The 19,139-nt window shown below is 46.6% G+C and overlaps 2 protein-coding genes across 4 annotated transcripts in view; one reads left to right on the forward strand and one right to left on the reverse strand.

The window, feature by feature from the left end:
- HDHD2 (haloacid dehalogenase like hydrolase domain containing 2) lies at window positions 1-16,779 on the forward strand. Its single transcript, XM_086629309.1, has 7 exons — window positions 1-14; window positions 2,003-2,104; window positions 5,153-5,361; window positions 7,808-7,892; window positions 13,310-13,526; window positions 14,393-14,456; window positions 15,985-16,779. The coding sequence occupies exons 2-7, from the start codon at window positions 2,004-2,006 to the stop codon at window positions 16,086-16,088; spliced, it is 780 nt and encodes a 259-aa protein (XP_086485435.1). The 5' UTR covers window positions 1-14; window position 2,003; the 3' UTR covers window positions 16,089-16,779.
- Window positions 16,780-18,642: 1,863 nt separating this feature from the next.
- Window positions 18,643-19,139, reverse strand: part of KATNAL2 (katanin catalytic subunit A1 like 2) — a 35,183-nt gene continuing 34,686 nt past the window's right edge. For all 3 annotated transcript variants that reach the window (XM_086629127.1, XM_086629126.1, XM_086629125.1), the window contains exon 16: window positions 18,643-18,972. In XM_086629127.1, the coding sequence (XP_086485253.1) occupies window positions 18,833-18,972 (140 nt within the window). In that variant the 3' untranslated portion in view covers window positions 18,643-18,832. The remainder of the gene's footprint in view (window positions 18,973-19,139) is intronic.

The raw sequence follows: 19,139 nt of genomic DNA on the forward strand, positions 1-19,139 counted from the left end.
GCGGCGGGAGGCAGGTTAGTCCCGGGGAGAGGGGGCGCCGCCGCCGCCGCGCTGCTCTCCCCTCTCGACCGAGTGGGCCCGCCCGCCTGCTTCGGGCGCGACCGGGCGGGCGGAACCACCCGCGTTACGGGAAAGGGGAGCCCGCCGGGCTCGCAAACTCCCTCCCCCCCCCCCCCCCCCCCCCTCCTAGAGAATGGACCAGCCCGCCTGCCCGTTGTGAGCCGGCGGAACGAGGCGGTACCATCTCCTCGGCTGGGGGTGGCCAGCGTGGTTTCGTCGTGCCCTTCCCAGTGCGGGGAGGGTGTCCGGCCTCGAAGGCGTTGTGGCCTCCGGGACCGGCCGCGGGGCTCGCCACCGAGCGGGGAGACGCTCGCCGCCCCCGAGTTCTCGGGGCAATGGCAGGCGGTGAGCGTTATGCTTAGAATAAGCTGTGCTGGAAACTGGTGTTGAAAATGGCTTCCACACCAGCCGAGGAGGTGCGTGGCGAACAGGAGAACCAGTGGAGAGCTAGGATAAAAGAGGAATGACAAAAAAAAAATCTCATTTCGGCTAAACTAGGGTATTCTGCCTCTGTGCTTAGCGGTGCTGTCTGCGCAGGCAAGGTGGGGTTGCTCTGCAGCCGTGTGTCTTTGGCCAGAGAATCTGTATAGCAGCATTTCTTCAGTCCTCCTTGTAGTCTCTGTGAGCACTCGAAATTCCCGGTGCTAGCGTTGAGTCCCGGAGGGAAGAGAGTTTTTTTCTCATCAGATAGCGTTGTCTTAACAAACAGGAGAAAAGCTTCTGTATTGGACGTTCGTTAAGAAACAGCTCAGCAAACTTGCTTGTGGAGCAAAACACAGCCCTTGCACCACACGTAAGGAGAAATATGAGTTTCTGAGGCCAGCTTTTTAGCCAGGTGGCTTGCATGTAACCTCACCGTTTTCTTCCCCAGTGCCTTCCCCAGTCCCTGGAGAGGGACTTTTGACAAGGGCGTGTAGTGATAGGACAAGGGGCAATGGCTTTAAACTGAAAGAGGGGAGATTTAGATTGGATTGAAGGAAGAAATTCTTCACTCTGAGGGTGGTGAGGCACTGGACCAGGTTGCCCAGAGAAGCTGTGGCTGCCCCATCCCTGGAAGTGTTCAAGGCCAGGTTGGATGGGGCTTTGGTCAACCTGGTGTAGTGGAGGGTGTCCCTGCCCATGGCAGGGGGGGTTGGAACTGGGTGATCTTTGAGGTCCCTTCCAACCCAAACCATTCTGTGATTCTGTGATTTACCTTTGGAACGCTGGCTTCTGTTCTGGGCTGAGCCTCCTGTACCTATTTGTGTGACACAGAAACTTGCTGTAGAAAAACTGCTGGACTCGACTGTCTCCTTTGCAAGAGGAGGGAGTAACCCTTTGGGGTGCTGAATATCCTTGAGCCCTGAGAGCTCCCAGGCTAAATCCACGCCAGCACACGGGCAGTCAGCCGCTGAATAACCCAAGGGTTAGGGCACCTGAACTGTGTTGTGAGCTGGATCACCCTAGATCTTGCTTACAACAATAAAATTGACAATATACACTTTTGCTGAGCGCTTTGAGCTTTATAGTCAGAGCACTGTATCGTTGCTTGGTGGTATTGTGTTTATTTTTACTTGAACAGCACCACTGGTGTCGATGGGACTTGCGGAAATGTATTTGCTGAGGCCTTGAACCAGCAGTACCAGACCTCATGATCCTCTTCCCAACAGTCTTGGTCATCCAGAGAATTTTCTGAAGGCACTTAAAAAACAAACAGCACCTGATTTCCATATATAGAGTCTTTGGGAAAATACCACCCCATCAATTATGTATTTTTTTTAAACGCTGCCTTTTATTTCCCTGTCTAAAGGGGCCCATTTAATACTGCGAGTAATGTTCTGAGTAATACCGGGCTTGGCACAAATGAGGCGCTTAGCCGAGTTCCTGATTTTTATTATCCATTGTCTGCTAACCGTTTTTTTTTTGTCGTTTCATTTATTTGCCTTCTCCCTGGGGACGGAAGGATGGCAGCTCGGCGCGCGCTGAAAGCCGTCCTGGTGGATCTCAGCGGCACGCTTCACGTCGAAGACTCAGCTGTGCCAGGCGCGCAGGAAGCTCTTAAAAGGCAAGCTGCCCCTTTTTCAGTTTCCTCTGGTAGGTCGTGGCAGCGCTGTTTTCACCAGGGTGCTTCTCTAAACGGGCCTGAAGCTTCTGCCTTTTTACGCTGCTGTGGATAAGCGAGTGTGCGGCCGAATTCTTTCATTTACACCCGTATTAATACCAGGAGAAATCAGCAAAGGGCCTCGATACTGGAAATTAGTCGTCTGAGCCCCTGCAGCTTTCCTAGGTTGCTCTCTAGGTCTTTTCTAAGTCTTTTCTAGATAGAAAAAAACCCTCCAATATTCAGAGTGTTTCTGGTCATTCATATGGAGACAGGCTGAGAGAGTTGGGGCTGTTCAGCCTGGAGAAAAGAAGGCTCCAGGGTGATCTTATAGCACCTTTCCAGTACCTAAAGGGGGCCTACAGGAAAGCTGGAGAGGGGCTTTTTGCAAGGGCGTGTAGTGACAGGACAAGGGGCAATGGATTTAAACAGAAATAAGGGAGATTTAGATTAGATCTAAGGAAGAAATTCTTCACTCAGAGGGTGGGGAGGCAGTGGAACAGGTTGCCCAGAGAAGTTGTGGCTGCCCCATCCCTGGAAGTGTTCAAGGCCAGGTTGGATGAGGCTTTGGGCAACCTGGTGTAGTGGAGGGTTTCCCTGCCCATGGCAGGGGGGGTTGGAACTGGGTGATCTTTGAGGTCCCTTCCAACCCTAACCGTTCTTTGATTCTGTGATTCTATGACTACAGCCTTAGCCAAAGCAGAAGGTAGTTAAGTTAACCTGAATTACCCCACGTACACCAAAGTCACTTCAGCTCAGCTGATGTTCAGTGCTTTGTTCAACTACAGGAAACTGATTTTTTGTCTGAGCCTTTAGATCTGTGGTAAGCTAAGGTGGAATTACAGAGGGAATACCGTGGCCCAGTGAACAAGGCATTCTTTGCAGAGTTCTCGTTCCATTTTGTCTGTCAGCCAAGGCGTTGCTTTTTTATTTTTAAAGTTTCTTCACTGGGTGAACAACCCCAGCCGTTCTTCCTTCTGACAAACATTTGATAATACAGCCCATCTTTTGTAGGGATTTCAACACGTTAAGAAACAGGACAGTTAAGTACCTCTTTCTGTTCTGATAAAAGGGTGCCTAAAGAAACTGAGGCACACGAACTTAATGTAATCTGGCCAAGTCAGTGACAAAATAGGAGACACAACTCTAGGGGTATTTGTACTGTGTTTTGACGCTGTGTTCTTGGAGAAGATGTCTTGCAATGCATGAAGAAAGTGGTAAATGCTGTTGCGGAGAGTGAGAGAGGATGCCTTAAGATGCTGGGACAGTAAGAATTAAGCAGGGGAGAGAAATAAGGCTTGAATTACGGATAAGAAGTTTTTATCAGAGTTGTATTGGCTGCTTAGATTTTTATAAAACTAGACTGTTGCTCAGAGGAAAAGTTCACAGAGGGATTAGGAAACTGTGCATTTCTTTTCACAAGTAATTCTGTGGAAATAATTGTCTCCTAAACATGTAAAATTGCAAGGAATTAAAAACTGCTGAAGTGCTGGGTGTTCATTCATTACCCGTTCCTTCACTGGACCTTGTCTGCCAAGTATTTCATGCTGCAGGGAGAGCTCGTGCCAGGTGAGAGTCAGCATTCTTGAAAATTCGTATATGTATAAAAGTGGTGATATTGTCAAGCTCAGTACCTGTCCTGTCTGCTGCTCTCCTCTAAACCCCTGGCAGTGACTGAACAGAAGAAATAGCTTCTGTAGAATCAGAAGACAAACTGTTTTCTAAAGCCACCGATTCTCCTTTATCTTCTGCTTCTGCTCGATCCCTACTGAGCCGTGCTCGCTCAGGCCCTGTGCTGGCTTTGGCAAGGAGGGGACTAGAGAAGGGATAAGATGCAGAGAGAGTCTGGTGCTGTTTGTCATCTTCAACCTGCTGTCACAGGCGTGGAGAGCAGGTGTCGTTTCACTGCAAAGAACAGCTAGGTCTTTTCACTTACAGGTTTGAAAAAAAAAAAAATTTTCTCATGCACTTTTCTGCTAATCCATGTCGTTGTCCTTCCTAAAGAGAAGCTGACATGATTGACATGCAGCTTGCTTAGAGAACAAATGGATAGATTCAGCTTTTAGTGGTACTTCTCAGTATTGAGGTCCACAGGAAAAAAAAAAAAAAATTGGTTTTATTAGCAACCAGGACTTTTTTTACCAGTTCATACTTGTGAAGGGTCAGTGTGTCTGACAAATACGAGAAAGAAGTGGCAGGTGCAAGCAAGTCTCCAGCGCTGATCAACTTTGTTCTGATGTTCTTCGTGCAATCATGATGCCACTGTGTGTTTCTATAGCAACAAACAGAGAAAGTGATGGTGGGGGAATAATTAAAGAAAATGCCGTTGAAATTGTCACTTAAAATTATTTGATTGTTTGGTAGCATGTACTGTCAGTGTAGGGCAATAACATGGTTTTATGGGATATCCACGTCCCTCAGTAAAGGGAGAAATGGCTGCAAAAGCTGGCATAAAATTGCCACACAGGTAACATAGGTTCCTATAGCATCCTGCGTCTCCGAGTGAGCCACAGCTGCTGTGAAATTCACTCAGAGAGTCGAGTTCAATATATTAATTTAGCAACAAGGTTCTTTTGTTTATTTATTTTGGTTCAGGATGCTGTTGATCCAGAATACCGGGCTGGTTTATGTATTATCTACTTTGGGATAAAAGACTTTCCAAATTAATTGTGGTCATAGGTGTGTTTGTTACTACTGCGAACATGAAGTTTGCAGTCAGCGTTTTCCTCCAGACTTTTCCAGACTCCAGCATTTTCCTCCAGTAGAAGCAAAGCAGGGGAGGCTTGGTCTTGTTCTGGTGGCTGTTATTCTTGCCACCTGTTTCACATTGCCCCCCAGTCCACAGAAATTAACCACCTTGTTGTTCTTGTGTGGCAGCAGCAGTCTGGGGCGTATACAGCCTTTCCATCTGCAGCATTTAGGCAAATGGTCCTTTTTCAGCCCCAGAGAGATGTAGGACTGTTCAAACAGAAGGATGCTGTGGCCAGTTTGCCTTTGCTTTTCACTCGTCAGGCTGCGCAGCGCTCCGGTTACCATTCGGTTTGTGACGAACACAACGAAGGAGTGCAAGAGAGACCTGCTGGAGAGGCTGACGAAGCTGGGATTTGACATTGCGGAAAATGAGATCTTCACATCTCTGACAGCAGCCAGAAATCTTCTGGAACAAAAGCAGGTGCGGCCTCTGCTCCTGGTGGACAACAGGGCCCTGCCGGATTTCACAGGTGAGGTGGTCAGAAAACAGGATGGGGGAAGTTACTGAACAACTGCAGAAACGTGGTGCTCTCTCTCTGTTTTGTAGAGTGACATTCATATATGTGTACCACTAGCCATGATGGAGCTTGAAACGTGGAACTGTCCAGAGTCATAAAGGTCCTTTCTTCTTTTTAAGTTAATGTTAAACAGTCTGAAGTCATAGCTTCCTGAGGAGTAGTTGAAATGCCAGCAAAGCCTTCAAATAGTCAGGAATTTGGATAAAACTCCATCCTTTTTAGCAATTTCCAGCGTAAAAAACAAGTAGTACTTACCACTAGGTCATTGGAAATTTATTGCATCTACCAGTGCTGATTTGTTTTATAGCAAGAGTGTGTCAGTTTGTTGGAAATCAGGTTTCCCTCCGCTGTTGCAGAGAGGTTTTGCTTGTAAAGAGCTGAAAAGCCAGTGTGTAGGCGTACGCAGGAGGCTCTTTCTCTCTTAACAGATTATTGTCAAATACAAAATCTCCAGGTAGGTATTGTTACTTATCTTGTATTGATCATCTGGGTCTCACTCCATGTACTTAACTAGTGACAGAAGGTTCATCGCCCTGACTAGACCGTCATCTCTAAAGACCTGGTTAAAACTTGCTTTGCTTGCAGATGTTCCCATTTCCCTCCCTCAACGATAAGGGGAGCAGGAGATGATATATTCCAACTTGGACATGTCTGGCAGGTGCCTGACGGTAGGACAGTTAGTCCTTGACTTAACCACATCGTTGTTTCAAGAGTAGTGAAGACACCCACATCTTTAACAGATGCAAAGTTGAAAACTGTATATTCAGTCTTTCATTTCAAGTCAAGGCAGCAAAAACGTGGATGGCTTGCCACTGTTCCCTGCCCCTTGCCTTATGAACTGAAATCCTTACGGGTGTGTAATTTAAGTAGGTTCTAACCTCACTAGGAGCCAGACATTTCCTGATAAATTTCAGTGTCGTAGTCTAGCCAGTAATCTTCAGAAAGATAAGTGCTGGGGAGGAAAGCCTCTGGGGGCTCTGAGAGCAACGAGAGCTGATAATCTGTTCTGTCTAACATCGTACCCAGAGAAATATGCCCCCAGCAATATTCTGTATCTGTGTTCTTGGGAAGGCTTTCTTGGATCAGAAACAGCAGAGACAGCAGCTATTTCACTGAAAGTAGTTAGATCAGTTTAATCTCCATGTATTTCCATGGATCTTTCCATCAGTTTTACAGTAGGCGATGCTGATTTTGTAAAATATAGCAAAGACAGAGGTATATCAGCGGAGTACCTTGGTGGCATGATCTGTGTTGCTTGGATCTGGGATGGTTTGTGTTGTTTCTTTTGGCTGCGAGTGGTTTGGCTGACGTTCTCTCAGTGCTGCTCTCGAAACATTTAGGTACAACGGAGAATGCTTTAAATTCCTGCTAATGGCTGCTGTTGAACTATTCTTGGCTAATCTCTCTATAAAGTTGGTCACAGATGGATGAAAGTAATCTGTTCTTGGTTAAAGGACCCAGATGCTTTTGGATGATGTCACAAATCCACATGGCATCTCTCAGTGTACATTTTGCTGTCAGGGCTAACTGAAGGGCATGGGGCAGGAGACATCAGCCAGCAGGCTGCCATGATATTCTCTGGAGACCCAGAAGCTCTAGTTGTCCCAGTAAAGGTGTAGAGGATGTGCTGCGTGAAGGTGGAACAAAACCCCCAGCCCGTGCAGGATGCAGCTGATACTTAACCTGTCCTAAATAAAACTCTCTGGCACTCCCGTTTCTCCTGTGGGTGCTACTCTGCTTCCGCTGCTGGTTCTGTTCAGAGGTGGCACTGCCATGTAAAAACAGTCACGCGCCTCCACAGCAATGCAGGACAAAGGAGGTGCACGCTGTTCTCGAGGGGACTAATCCACATTAAATAAAAGACCTTCCAGAAGAGCCTGAAGTAATCTAGTGTAACAACTTCTAGGTCATGCTGCAATACCATCTTTGCCGTCGTAACCAGACTGATATGTAGAACAACAGTCAGGCTTTATACCCTTAGTGAAGTTTTCTGAGACTAGAGGGAATAGAAAAACTGGATGGAAATCTCTAGTCTTCCTGCTTTACTGTCTCAGAAAAAGATGCTCAGATAACGAAAAGTAATTCATTAAAAAATTGATTTGTGCAGTCTGCTGGATTTCCGTGGAGGCAGGGAGGGAATGCCTGTTGAGTAGCTGCTGTCAAGACTATCCAGCTGCAGAGTTGTGTGCTTTGTGAAAGACGACAGAGTCTGGACAGAGCGACACCTTTTCCACAGATGCTTTCCTCATTTCTGAAAGACATAAATCTAGTCTGTGTGATGTATCTGTGCCAGAAAATGCTTATTTTTGCTGTAAAGTGATTCATTGCACGTGTTAGTTGGGTACTGCTAAGTACGAATAGAATTCTGTTCACTTAGAGCCGTGTTTTGACTTTCCAGGGATAGCCACCGATGACCCCAATGCAGTGGTGATAGGGCTGGCTCCTGAGCACTTTCACTATGAGATGATGAACAGGGCGTTTCGGTGAGTCACCCCCTCCTTGTGGCTTTCTGAATGGTGGCTGTTCTGTGCTGGGCTCTGTATCTCTACGTACGTGAGGAAATTTTTCTCGTGTGGGGAAAAGAGAGTGGTAGCAATGTCACCGTTACGTAGCGTGACTGTGGAGTCTTCTTCTGTGTCTCAGAAACAACCACTAACCTAGGTGGATTTGGGGCCTTGACCATGAACTTAAGGTAGTCCAGCCCTGGTTTTCCTGGCTTTCAGTCTTTAAATAAACAACAGAAGGACAGTCACGGGTATCACAGAATCCCAGAATGTCAGGGATTGGAAGGGACCTCAAAGGATCATCTAGTCCAATCCCCCTGCCGCAGCAGGACCACCTAGATCAGATCACACAAGAACACGTCCAGGCGGGTTTGGAACATCTCCAGGCTCCACAACCTCTCTGGCCAGCCTGTTCCAGTGTTCTGTTTCCCTTACAGGGAAGAAGTTCTTCCTCATGTTTAAGCGGAACCTCCTCTGTTCCAGCTTATATCCATTTCCCCTTGTCCTGTCATTGGATGCCAGTGAGAAGAGCCTGGCTCCATCCTCATGGCAGTCACCCTTTCCATATTTATAAACATTAATGAGGTCCCCCCTCAGTCTCCTCCAAGCTAAGAAGAGTCAATGAGGTGAGTGAGGTGAAAAAGTTAGCAGTGCTTCAAGAAGAAACACACAAGGATGTTAGGAAGTATTTGGGAGATGGCTTCTGTGTTCAAACCCCAGCCGTCAGAGCTCAAATATTATAGGGAAGGAAATACAGTGTTTAGGACGGATTATTCCTTATCTACGTAATGCAGAATTTCTAGCAATTTTTTTCTGAAGCATCTTGTCTTCAGGAATGGCTGCACAATACGCTGGGCTAGATGAACTACGGATCTGATCCAGTCTGTCTTCCTTCTAAAGCTCTTCGTTTTGCGTGTCGGTTAAGGGGTGAATCAGGTAAAATTTATCCATGACTGCATGGGAGCCAAGATGCAATAGTGTGGGCAGACGTGCATAGCGATGCGTCCTTGTCTCTAGTTCTAGCTCAGCACAGCACTCTTGATTTTAACTTGAAAAAAACCTTAATCTTCAAAGACTTGAACATGAGCCTGTTGCTGAGTTTAGCCCCAGTGATGTGCCCTTTGTCTGTTGTGAGATGCGCAGAGAAAGGTCACCTGAACATCCCACCTGCCCTGCACCCCAGCAGAGCTGGATGCAAGGGTCTTGTCTTTCTTGGGAAACTGGTATACTGGTCAAATTACCTCCTGACCTGTATTGGTGCTGGGTCCCTAGATAGGTTAGACGAACACCCTCCAATTTCATGGGCTGCCCAGGGCGGGCAGGGGGAGTCAGACACAAGGGTCTCGTCTTCCTTGAGAAACTGATAGACTGGTCTCCCTGGCCTCTGTTGGTCTGACCTTGTGTCATAACGTGACACTAGTACACAATTTTTCACCTTGAAATTTGGAAAAACTGATCTCAAGCACCGTAATCTTTGTAACCACTAAATCCAAAGAGGGAGTACCAGTTACTGCTCACCAGTATCTTAGGGAGGCTTCTTGGAGGAGGAAGCCAGTGCTGTCCTTATCTGCATGCCAGTTCTATGTCATCAGAACATCTATTGACCTAAACTGATTCTCTGGCAGCCTCATTAGTGCATGTTGCCAATGGCATTGATTTTAGAGTTTTACAGTGCACTCATGAGTAGACTCTGATTTCACAACTGCTTGAACTTAACCCATTGTGTATTCCAGTGCTTACATCATTTTATTTATTGATATTTCTGTCATGAATATATTAGCTGTTGAATGATAGTCATTAGCTGCCTCGGGCTGGAGACCAGGGCACTCAAAACAAGAAACCTGTCATCACATTCAGAGTCCCTGGGGCCCCAGGCTTCCCCAGGCCAGCACACGCAGGAAAGCCTGTAAAACTGGCCCTGTGGAGGTGGGCGAGGTTGTCCCAGGCTGGATTTGGGCTTTTTGCATTGAACGCAGAATTGGAGACTTGCTCTGGTGACGGAAAAAAGATGCTGAAGGCCAGATGCAGTCTCCCGCAGTGGGCATGGCATGGCCTTGCTGCCCAGGAGAGACGTGTGTTTGAGGGGCTAGCATGGAGTGCGTGCTGCCTGAGCATCCTGTGTTCAGAGCTGTCTGGGTGGTGCAGCCGAGCGCTGAGCAGAGCTGAGTCCTTCAGCTCACCTTGCTTCGCGACAGATTCCCAGCTGCTTGGCTGACTTGTCTGCCTGGAGGAAGATTTAATCCTCCGTGAATCTGTCCTGGACTTCCCGGTCCTGTGCTTCAGGCTGGGCAGAGGCTCTAGGATGGGCTCTGTATGATCTTTGATACCTTACTGACACATGATTCTATGATTCTATGACTTGTTCTGGGTTTTTTCCCCTCTGCTGAGGGTAAACTGTTCCGCGGTTGTCAGTTTTGTTTGGTCTAGTGGAAATAGTAACTACTGGCCACATTCTCTTCTCGATCCTTATGGCGCATCCGTATTCCTTAGAATCATAGAATCATAGAATCGTTAGGGCTGGAAGGGACCTTCAAAGGTCATCTAGTCCAACCCCCCTGCAAGGAACAGGGATATCTCCAACTAGATCAGGTTGCTCAGGGCCTTGTCCAACCTGGCCTTGAACGTCTCCAGGGATGGAGCATCCACCACCTCTCTGGGCAACCTGTTCCAGTGTTCTACCACTCTCATAGTAAAAAATTTTTTCCTAATATCCAACCTGAACCTACCTCCCTCTATTTTAAAACCATTACCCCTTGTCCTATCATAACTGGCCCTCCTGAACAGCCTCTCCCCATCTTTCCTGTAGGCCCCCTTGAGGTACTGGAAGAAGGCCCCCTTGAGGTTCCTTGTCCTTTACTGCTCAGATAATTAAGTCACTTGGGATTTGCATTGCTCATAACACAACTTTAAGGTGAATCTGCATAAATGCAGATATCTACAGTGCTGGTGCCTGTATCTGAGCTGCTGACCTGGGCTCCTGAGGGAGAGAGGAGGTGCTTGTAAGGCATCATTCATTTTTCCCTTAGTAGTGCTTAAAATAGGACAGCTGAACTGTGCCCTAGAAATGCTTTTTCCTCTCCACTGACTCTGAAGAGCCCAGGCTGACAAATTACCTGGTAGGCAACTACTTGGTTGATATCCCACATTAGGTTAGGCAAATCTAACCCAATATGAGTCCCAAAACGAGGTACACAGGGTAAAGCCGTTCTCTAGGCACCATTTGAAATGACTGAGACTAAATTTCTCTTTTTGTATACATGGGATTTTGCTGCCACATTTACAAGAATTCTCTCAGGTGAGATCTTTCCTGCAAACTGCTGAATGTGAGTGGTTGTGGTGCTGCTGTCAAATTAAATTTTTCTATATCCTAGAGGCATCCTCCCATCGTGAACGTATCTGGCTGCTCATGGATACACATGCCAGCTCTCTTCTTGTTGAGCTTGCCTTGGAACGCGTTGATTCAATACAAGTGTTTTGTGATAATTAAGTGAAATGAAATATTGCCATTTCTGTACTGCTCAGAGTACCCAGGCTGCTCTGCAAGCATGTGGGAAGGAGCAGACGTCCTCCAAGGAGCGTACAGCTCACCTAAGCCAGCCTCTGAGCAGAGCTCCAGAAAGGCAGCGAAGGGGCAAAGCAAGACTTTGTTCGTTTTCTTAAAGGCCCTTGCTTTTTTTTTTTTTTTTTTTTGGCTAAATCAGGTGGGCTTAAGGGGAAAAGAAATCCTCCTTTCTGCCCTGAAGGTAACAGCCGATGTTTCTCCTCTGTCCCCCAGCTTTGCTAGTTACGTTCCTACCTGTTGTGATAAAGACTGGGGTTGCCTGCAGTGCCTGAAGAAGGTGCTGTAAAAGGGAAGGGGAAGCGTTTGGCAGTTGTTACCTCAACTTTTGTAGGTACAACTTCTGTCTGGAGGGCTCTTTTTGCCCTGAAACTGTGGCTGGGGAAGGACAGGACTGCGATGTGAGGACAAACTACCAGGCGGGTAACAGAAACGGAAGAATCAAAGATTAGGTCCAGACCCTGTGGAAGCAAGCCCTGGAAAACTCCCGTGTATTCCTTTGCTGCCATGGGACCACTGCTCAGGTGCCGTGTGTGCCAACAAGACACACTCCGTGCCACATGGCTCGTACAGGGCAAGCGTTGGGCAAGAGCCTTCGAGCAGACACGAGTTGACACGGGTGGCAGGATAGCGAGGCTAGGGAGGTGCTGATTGAGATTGGTGGAGCAACAGCAGTTCCTTAATGACTTCTCCTCTGACGTTTTTCCACCCACTCCAGATGATCCCTTGCTCTGTGCAGGTTTTTAACAGGTAGGTCAGCTGGCAGGCAGAGTTGCTGTCCATGGAACCCAGAGGAGGGTGCACGTTGGTGTCTCAGGGCAGAAATGGGCCTGGGGAAGGTGGGAGGATCTCAGCTGTTGGCAGAGAGCAGTTCCCAGTCTCAGACCACCGCTGGGCTTGCTTCCTGAGGCTCCCAGGTGCTGTGCCCAGCCAAGACCCTCCTGTAACAGTGCCATACTGTGCATTATGACCCTTATTTTGCGACCCTTTTATTGTCCACAGAAGTGTTAGGAATCTGGTGCCTTGTTGCTTTGAACTGTCTTCCACGTGAAATTTTTGGTTCCAAACAGCAAGGAGCCCAAATCCAGCTTTGTTTCTCAAAGGCTCAGTGACAGCGCTGTTAACCGGGGAATTTGTTGGGACACGAATGCACCTGATCCATCTCTTTGTGCCTTTTCGTGTAAATTGTTACTGTAATTTCTCCCACGTTAAAATATGGAGTTAAGGTAAAATATGGAGTTAAGGTAGAATGATTCACCACCTACTTGGGACTCACCTGAACGCCCGTCTCTGCTGGAAACACGTAGCTGCTCGGCTGTCACGGGTGATACCGGCAGCCCCAAGAGCTGCTGGGCTGCAGATCCGGCAGGGGCAGCCTGAAAATCACTGCTGTCTTCTCGGGCTGTGCAAGGAGGTTCAGGCTGTGGCCATCAAACTGCTGCTTACGGCCACTGCCTGTGTTTAATGTGTTTTAAATACTTGCCTGGGAAATCAGATGGGTTCTCACCTGAAGATGTTTGCTGTAGTGAAAAGTGAGGCTGCATAGGGTGATGGACCTAAGTGCATGAGAGATGTAGACAGGGTTTAAAAATAGTTACCTGTTAAAATCCTTGGGATAATGAATGCTTTATTTGAGGGATTTATTAGCTGCCTCTGGGAAAAAAGAAAGAACTTTATTTAACTCTCCAAAGGAATGCTAGCTTGCATCATAATTTTGTGCTTCATGAAAGTCGGTGGGAGTTTTGTCGTCTTAAAACGAAAGCTAGTTGAGGCTTTCAGCTGTACATATTGCTTCTGTAATAGAATTTTTGTGCTTTCTTCTTCCTTCGCTCTGTAGGTTGATTTTGGATGGGGCTCCCCTTATAGCTATACATAAAGCCAGATATTTCAAGAAAAAAGACGGCTTGGCTCTGGGACCTGGACCTTTTGTAGCTGGGCTGGAATACGCGACGGATGCCAGAGCGACAGTAGTGGGGAAGCCAGAGAAAACCTTCTTCCTAGAAGCTTTGCGGGGGATGGACTGTGCCCCGGAGGAGGCCGTCATGATTGGTGATGTACGTGGGGACCAAACACCTGACACCTGCCTGTTAACGTAGTGCTCGTCTCCGCCGTGTGTCCTGCCCCTCAAATGCCATGAAATGGTCTTTCTAGAAGCTCTGGGTTTAAATGAGGGGTGAAAATTGAACCATCAAAACTTGCAGGATTTAATGTGTTGTCTGTGGGGTTAGTTCTCGTATTTCAGCCGCTGTTTGATCAGACAAAAACCATGTAGTAAATCATTCCCATGACAGTTTGTCTAATAGGTAGCTAAAAGATTTGGCTCCCTGTGTCTGCTTTTCATAGAATCATGTAATTGCAGAATGGTTTGGGTTGGAATGGACCTCAAAAATCATCCAGTTCCAACCCCCCTGCCGTGGGCAGGGACACCCTCCACTACACCAGGTTGCCCAGAGCCCCATCCAGCCTGGCCTTGAACACTTCCAGAGATGAGGCAGCCACAGCTTCTCTGGGCAACCTGTTCCAGTGCCTCACCACCCTCAGTGTAAAAAATTTCTTCCTTATATCTAATCTAAATCTGCCCTCTTTCAGTTTAAAGCCATTGCCCCTTGTCCTATCACTACACGCCCATGTGAAAAGTCCCTCTCTAGCTTTTCTGTAGGCCCCCTTTAAGTACTGGAAGGCTACAATAAGATCACCCCGAAGCCTTGTCTTCTCCAGGCTGAGCATCCGCAACTCTCTTAGCCTGCCTCCATAGCAGAGGTGCTCCAGCCCTCGGATCATCCTCGTGGCCTCCTCTGGACTTGCTTCAGCAGCTCCATGTCCTTCTTTTAGTGGTGTGCAGAGCAGAGAATGTTATGAAAAGCTTGTTAGGAAATAGTGTCTGTGACCATTAACCAGCTGATCTCCTGTTCTGTCCCAGGACTGCAGGGATGATGTTGGTGGCGCCCAGAACGTGGGTATGCGTGGGATTTTGGTAAGGACAGGTGAGTACTCCATGGACCATTCATTCTGGGAGACAGTGGTGCATTCGGTGATCTGGCCTTGGGTACTGGCTGCCCCCGTGCCCACAGTGCAGGTGTCCTCTGAGCCCTGGTGCTTTGTAGAGGGCCACCATTCCTGCGGTATGTTGCACTAAGGGGCTGCTGGGACACGTAGAATCCATCACACCACGCATTTTGGGATGAACTCAGCAGATACATTTCCTCAGCTGCAGCGTGGCAGCCCATCAAGCAGTAGATTGTGATTCAGGACAGGCCATTATACGTAGTGTTTCAATAACAGGTCTAGAGCACAGACCCCAGACTGATGGCAGGATGATACGAAGTAATAGGTGGGGGTGGCTGGTATTCTAGGTGGGAATTTTTTTCTCTGATGACATTCAAAATCCTGAGCACTGATCACAGAACAGAGAGAACTGTTACTGTGACATCGCAGATTGCCAAAACCAGTCATAGCAATGTAACCTCCGATCATTCAGGAACTCTGGTGAGATTCCCTAGTTATTACACTGGTAATTATAAAAGTCACATTTATGATCTGATCTAGGTGGTCCTGCTCCAGCAGGGGGATTGGACTAGATGATCCTTTGAGGTCCCTTCCAATCCCTGACATTCTGGGATTCTGTGATTCGGACAAAATAGAGGCTCCGGGGTGACCTTATAGCGGTCTTCCAGTACCTCAAGGGGGCCTACAAGAAAGATGGGGAGAGGCTGTTCAGGAGGGCCTGTTGTGATAGGACAAGGGGTAATGGTTTTAAAATAGAGGGAGGTAGATTCAGGTTGGATATTAGGAAAAAATTTTTTACCATGAGAGTTGTAGAACACTGGAACAGGTTGCCCAGAGAGGTGGTGGATGCTCCATCCCTGGAGACGTTCAAGGCCCGGTTGGATGAGGCCCTGAGCAACCTGATCTAGTTGGAGATATCCCTGTTCCTTGCAGGGGGGTTGGAGTAGATGGCCTTTGAAGGTCCCTTCCAGCCCTAACGATTCTATGATTCTATGATTCTATGATTGTATGAAAAGTGGAACTTTAAGGTACTGACAGGTATTATCAATGTTATGGATGGTACCATGGACTGGGAAAGGTCTTTCTGAGGTGGCATCTGCTGGTGCCACACGGTCCATTGCGTTGAAAATAAAAGTGAGTAATCCTGCTCTTCCTCATAAAAGCCAGAAGGGAAGATGGTAACATTATTATTTCAGGAACCTACAACACAAATATCTGACTAGTCAGTGAAAGAATAGTGCCAGTACAGTAGAGTGAAACCAGTGTGTAAGTTACACTCATTTTGAACGAGAGCTGCCCCTGGGGGAATCCTCAGTAAAGCTTCCCTAAAAAGTGTTTGTTTAGGGAAGACTTGTGGGATGGTCGTTGCAGAACCACAGATGGGCGTTCCTCTTACCATGTCTGGTTGTTACTGATCCGAGAAGGCTGTAATTTTTGCAGAAAAAAAAAAAAAACAGGATACTCCAAGGAACTTGGTAAATGCATCGTTTTGTTAATCTGTTACAGGTAAATATCGGCCGGCAGATGAAGACAAAATCAATCCAGCTCCTTACTTAACCTGTGAGAATTTCCCAGAGGCAGTGGAACATATCCTAGAGCGTCTGCTGTGAGAAAGGGAATATTTAGTTAGAAGGAACATCTGTTTCACATAATTTCATTTACTCTTGCTCCAAAAATTAAGGTCACAGGATCAATGCATGCGTTGCATCAGAAACGCAGCCATGAGCTCCTTCCACTCGAGCTGTGCCAGGGCAGAGGACGGGTGTGGGCCCTGGCACAGGCATGGCAAAAACCCTTTCCTGTAGCAGTTTCACAAGGATGCAGTGAGGGACCAGCAGGTGAGACAGAACAGCTACAGCCAACACAGCTGCTTTCCCGAGTGACACAGGAAGCGTGGTGGAGAGTTCTGTTTATTTTCAGTTTTCAAGAAATAATGGATGAAAGCCCTGTCTGGAAAGTGTCATGTCCTTCTGCTGAATGAGCTAAACTGAAAAAAACCCGCACTGGAAATACTCAACTAAATAAACCTCAAAGACTAACAGAGCCTTAGTCAGCCTGTTGTGATTTCACCAAGTATGATTCTGCTCTGCTCTAACTTAAAGGGAGAGATTATGCATGTTTAGAAGTGACTTTTAAATTAAAATATCACCATTGTTTAATAATAACTCTGGTTGATGTCTTTGCTCTCATTAGAACAGATCCTAGGTTTTGTTTCTCAGATTTGACATAAAATTAAAACTGTCAGCACTTTACAGATGTTTTAATTAGATGCTGTTATTAAAAAGAATGGTACAAAACCAAAAATCTGGTATTAAATGCCTTAGAGACTGCGAATTTTTGAAATTAAGACTTCAGCAGGGTCCTATTAATGCTACAGTTGCAAAACTTCACTATTTTTGTGGGGTTTTTTTGTTTGTTTTTATTGTTACGGGAAAAAGCCTTCACAAGCCATGGGGACAGATTCCAGTTTTTACACAGTTGGTTAGCAGAGCTGTGAAATGAAATTTAATTCCGTAGTATGCGATGCTTTTCCTGTGTGCCAAATCCCCCAATATGAACCAACTTCGTAATGATGGTAAATGGCTTTTCTGGTCCATTTGCAAACTGTAATAATCAAAGTCCTTTACAATTGTTTTACAGTGCTCCTGAGTGTTAAATTATTAGATTGTAATTACACATTACTTATTGAAAATATAGTTCTGTGTTAATGAGCCATGCTCGTTCTTGTTAAGAAAAATCACCACGATGAATGAATGGGAAGCTTTCCTTACATGAAGGTCTGTCTGTCTGTCTGCAGTCTCGCTTGGTGGCTGGTTGCCTACATTCAGATTTAATCTCCGTCGGAGACGGAACGTGTGGACGGAGCAGGCTTTGCAGTAGAAATGCAGGACACAACAAACACCCCCAGGAACAAACGCCGTCTTTAGATCCTGTTTGTGTGCCCTCGTGAATTGTCACCTGCAGTTCTGAACAAATTCACGCAGGTAGCCTTCGTGCCAGCAATTCTGAACCTGTGCTGGTTTCTTCTTGGAGTGTGTCAAGGATGACTCTGGCTCCTAGTGAGAGTCAGGTGGCGAGAGATCTGTAAGCAAAATCCAGTGAAGACGTTTTCCATAAAGACTTCTAACAATGCGACTGATGCTGGAACAAAAAGAGACTGCCAGTGCTTTGGAGGTCCCGGAGCGTGCTGGAAAGCATGCAAGATGGTGGTGCGTAGGAAAGCAGCTGCACGCAAGCCCACGCAAGGAGAACACTGGGAGAACTGCAAAGAGCGTAGCTGTCCTCTTGCCAAGCAAGAGGAAGATTAAGAGAGGAGCAGCTGCGAGACGCAAGAGCCTGAAAACGTGACTGATTAGAATTTCTAATTAAAAGACTGCAGGACACGTGGCAGTCCTGACAACTTACGTGGCCACGTTTATAAGCAGAGAAGTCTCCAACTTGGCTAATATTTACTGCTGCGCTGCAAAGCCTTGCTGTTTGCCTTTTATGATGCAGCAAACCAGTGGGCAACCACCAATCCAGTTTCTGTTTAGATTACCCTAAATCTGCTGATTTTCTACAATATAGAATCACAGAATGGTTTGGGTTGGAAGGGACCTCAAAGATCATCCAGTTCCAACCCCCCTGCCATGGGCAGGGACACCCTCCACTACACCACGTTGCCCAAAGCCTCATCCAGTCTGGCCTTGAATACTTAATATCTCCAAGTTTCTCTCATTCCTTGCCTTTTCCACCTTGGAAATACCCCAAACCAATTGCAAAGTAACACATTTGGCACATTAAGGCTTTGATCTCCGCTGAAAACAATGACAAACTGACCAAGTTTACAAGGCACTGCTAGGAATTTTACTGAAATTTTACTGAAAGCAGTCACATTTCATCAAAAAGGGTGCAGGTCTCTGCTGGTAAAGCTGCGCTGACGTGATGCTCTAGTGAGTCTCAGAAAAGGAGAATTACACTAATAGTCCGACTGTTCTTAACAAGCTTTCTGCTCCAGTTCTGCCCCAAACCTGCAAACAACCGCCTTGAATAAAGAATGAGAAGCAGTGAACCTTTTAAGTCTTTATACATAAAATTAAGGCCAGAGTCTTCATTACACAGCAACTGCCACTACGTTATTTCCACAAAGAATGTTTTTTTGAATGGCCATTGAAAATGGCTAATAAAAAATAACCAAATATCCCCCCCATTACATTTTGAAAGTGAAGATTTCCCCTTGACATTTGCCACTGTATTCTCTTCCCTGGCAACAGCAGCTCTTTCTCCCCCACCACCATTCGATCGTTTGGAGGGAAGGTGATGCCATTTTGGATGGCAAAAGTCTGAAGTTTTTGGCCTTTCGGGGTTTTTCTTTTCAAACTGACTCAAATTCTCTCTGCCAAGCTGTGTACTTCTGGCTTAGATTCTTTGCTGAGGGCTTGGTGTGGGCGATCACATCCAGGAAATCTGCTGTTGTGATCGTGTCTAATCGGATCACAGGTAAGTTACTGTTACCTAAAGAGAAGAGAATTGGTTAAATACTGTTATTATTAGCAAAATGCATTCTTTTATGTCCCTGCCTAACGCAACACTTAACACATGAAACAATAAACCTAGTGAGATTAAAAAAAAAATTGTATTTGTGCACGGAGCACAGATACTGACAGCTTTAAAAAAAAAGG

This window comes from Tauraco erythrolophus, chromosome Z (assembly GCF_009769465.1).
Source record: "Tauraco erythrolophus isolate bTauEry1 chromosome Z, bTauEry1.pri, whole genome shotgun sequence".
Taxonomy (NCBI): Eukaryota; Metazoa; Chordata; class Aves; order Musophagiformes; family Musophagidae; genus Tauraco; species Tauraco erythrolophus.

Bases quoted from the DNA above. Each gene is read 5' to 3' on its own strand.
- HDHD2 (XM_086629309.1), top strand. From the start codon at position 2,004: ATGGCAGCTCGGCGCGCGCTGAAAGCCGTCCTGGTGGATCTCAGCGGC. The intron at 7,893-13,309 runs GTGAGTCACCCC...TTCGCTCTGTAG, and splicing joins ATGATGAACAGGGCGTTTCG to GTTGATTTTGGATGGGGCTC. The intron at 13,527-14,392 runs GTACGTGGGGAC...GTTCTGTCCCAG, and splicing joins AGGCCGTCATGATTGGTGAT to GACTGCAGGGATGATGTTGG.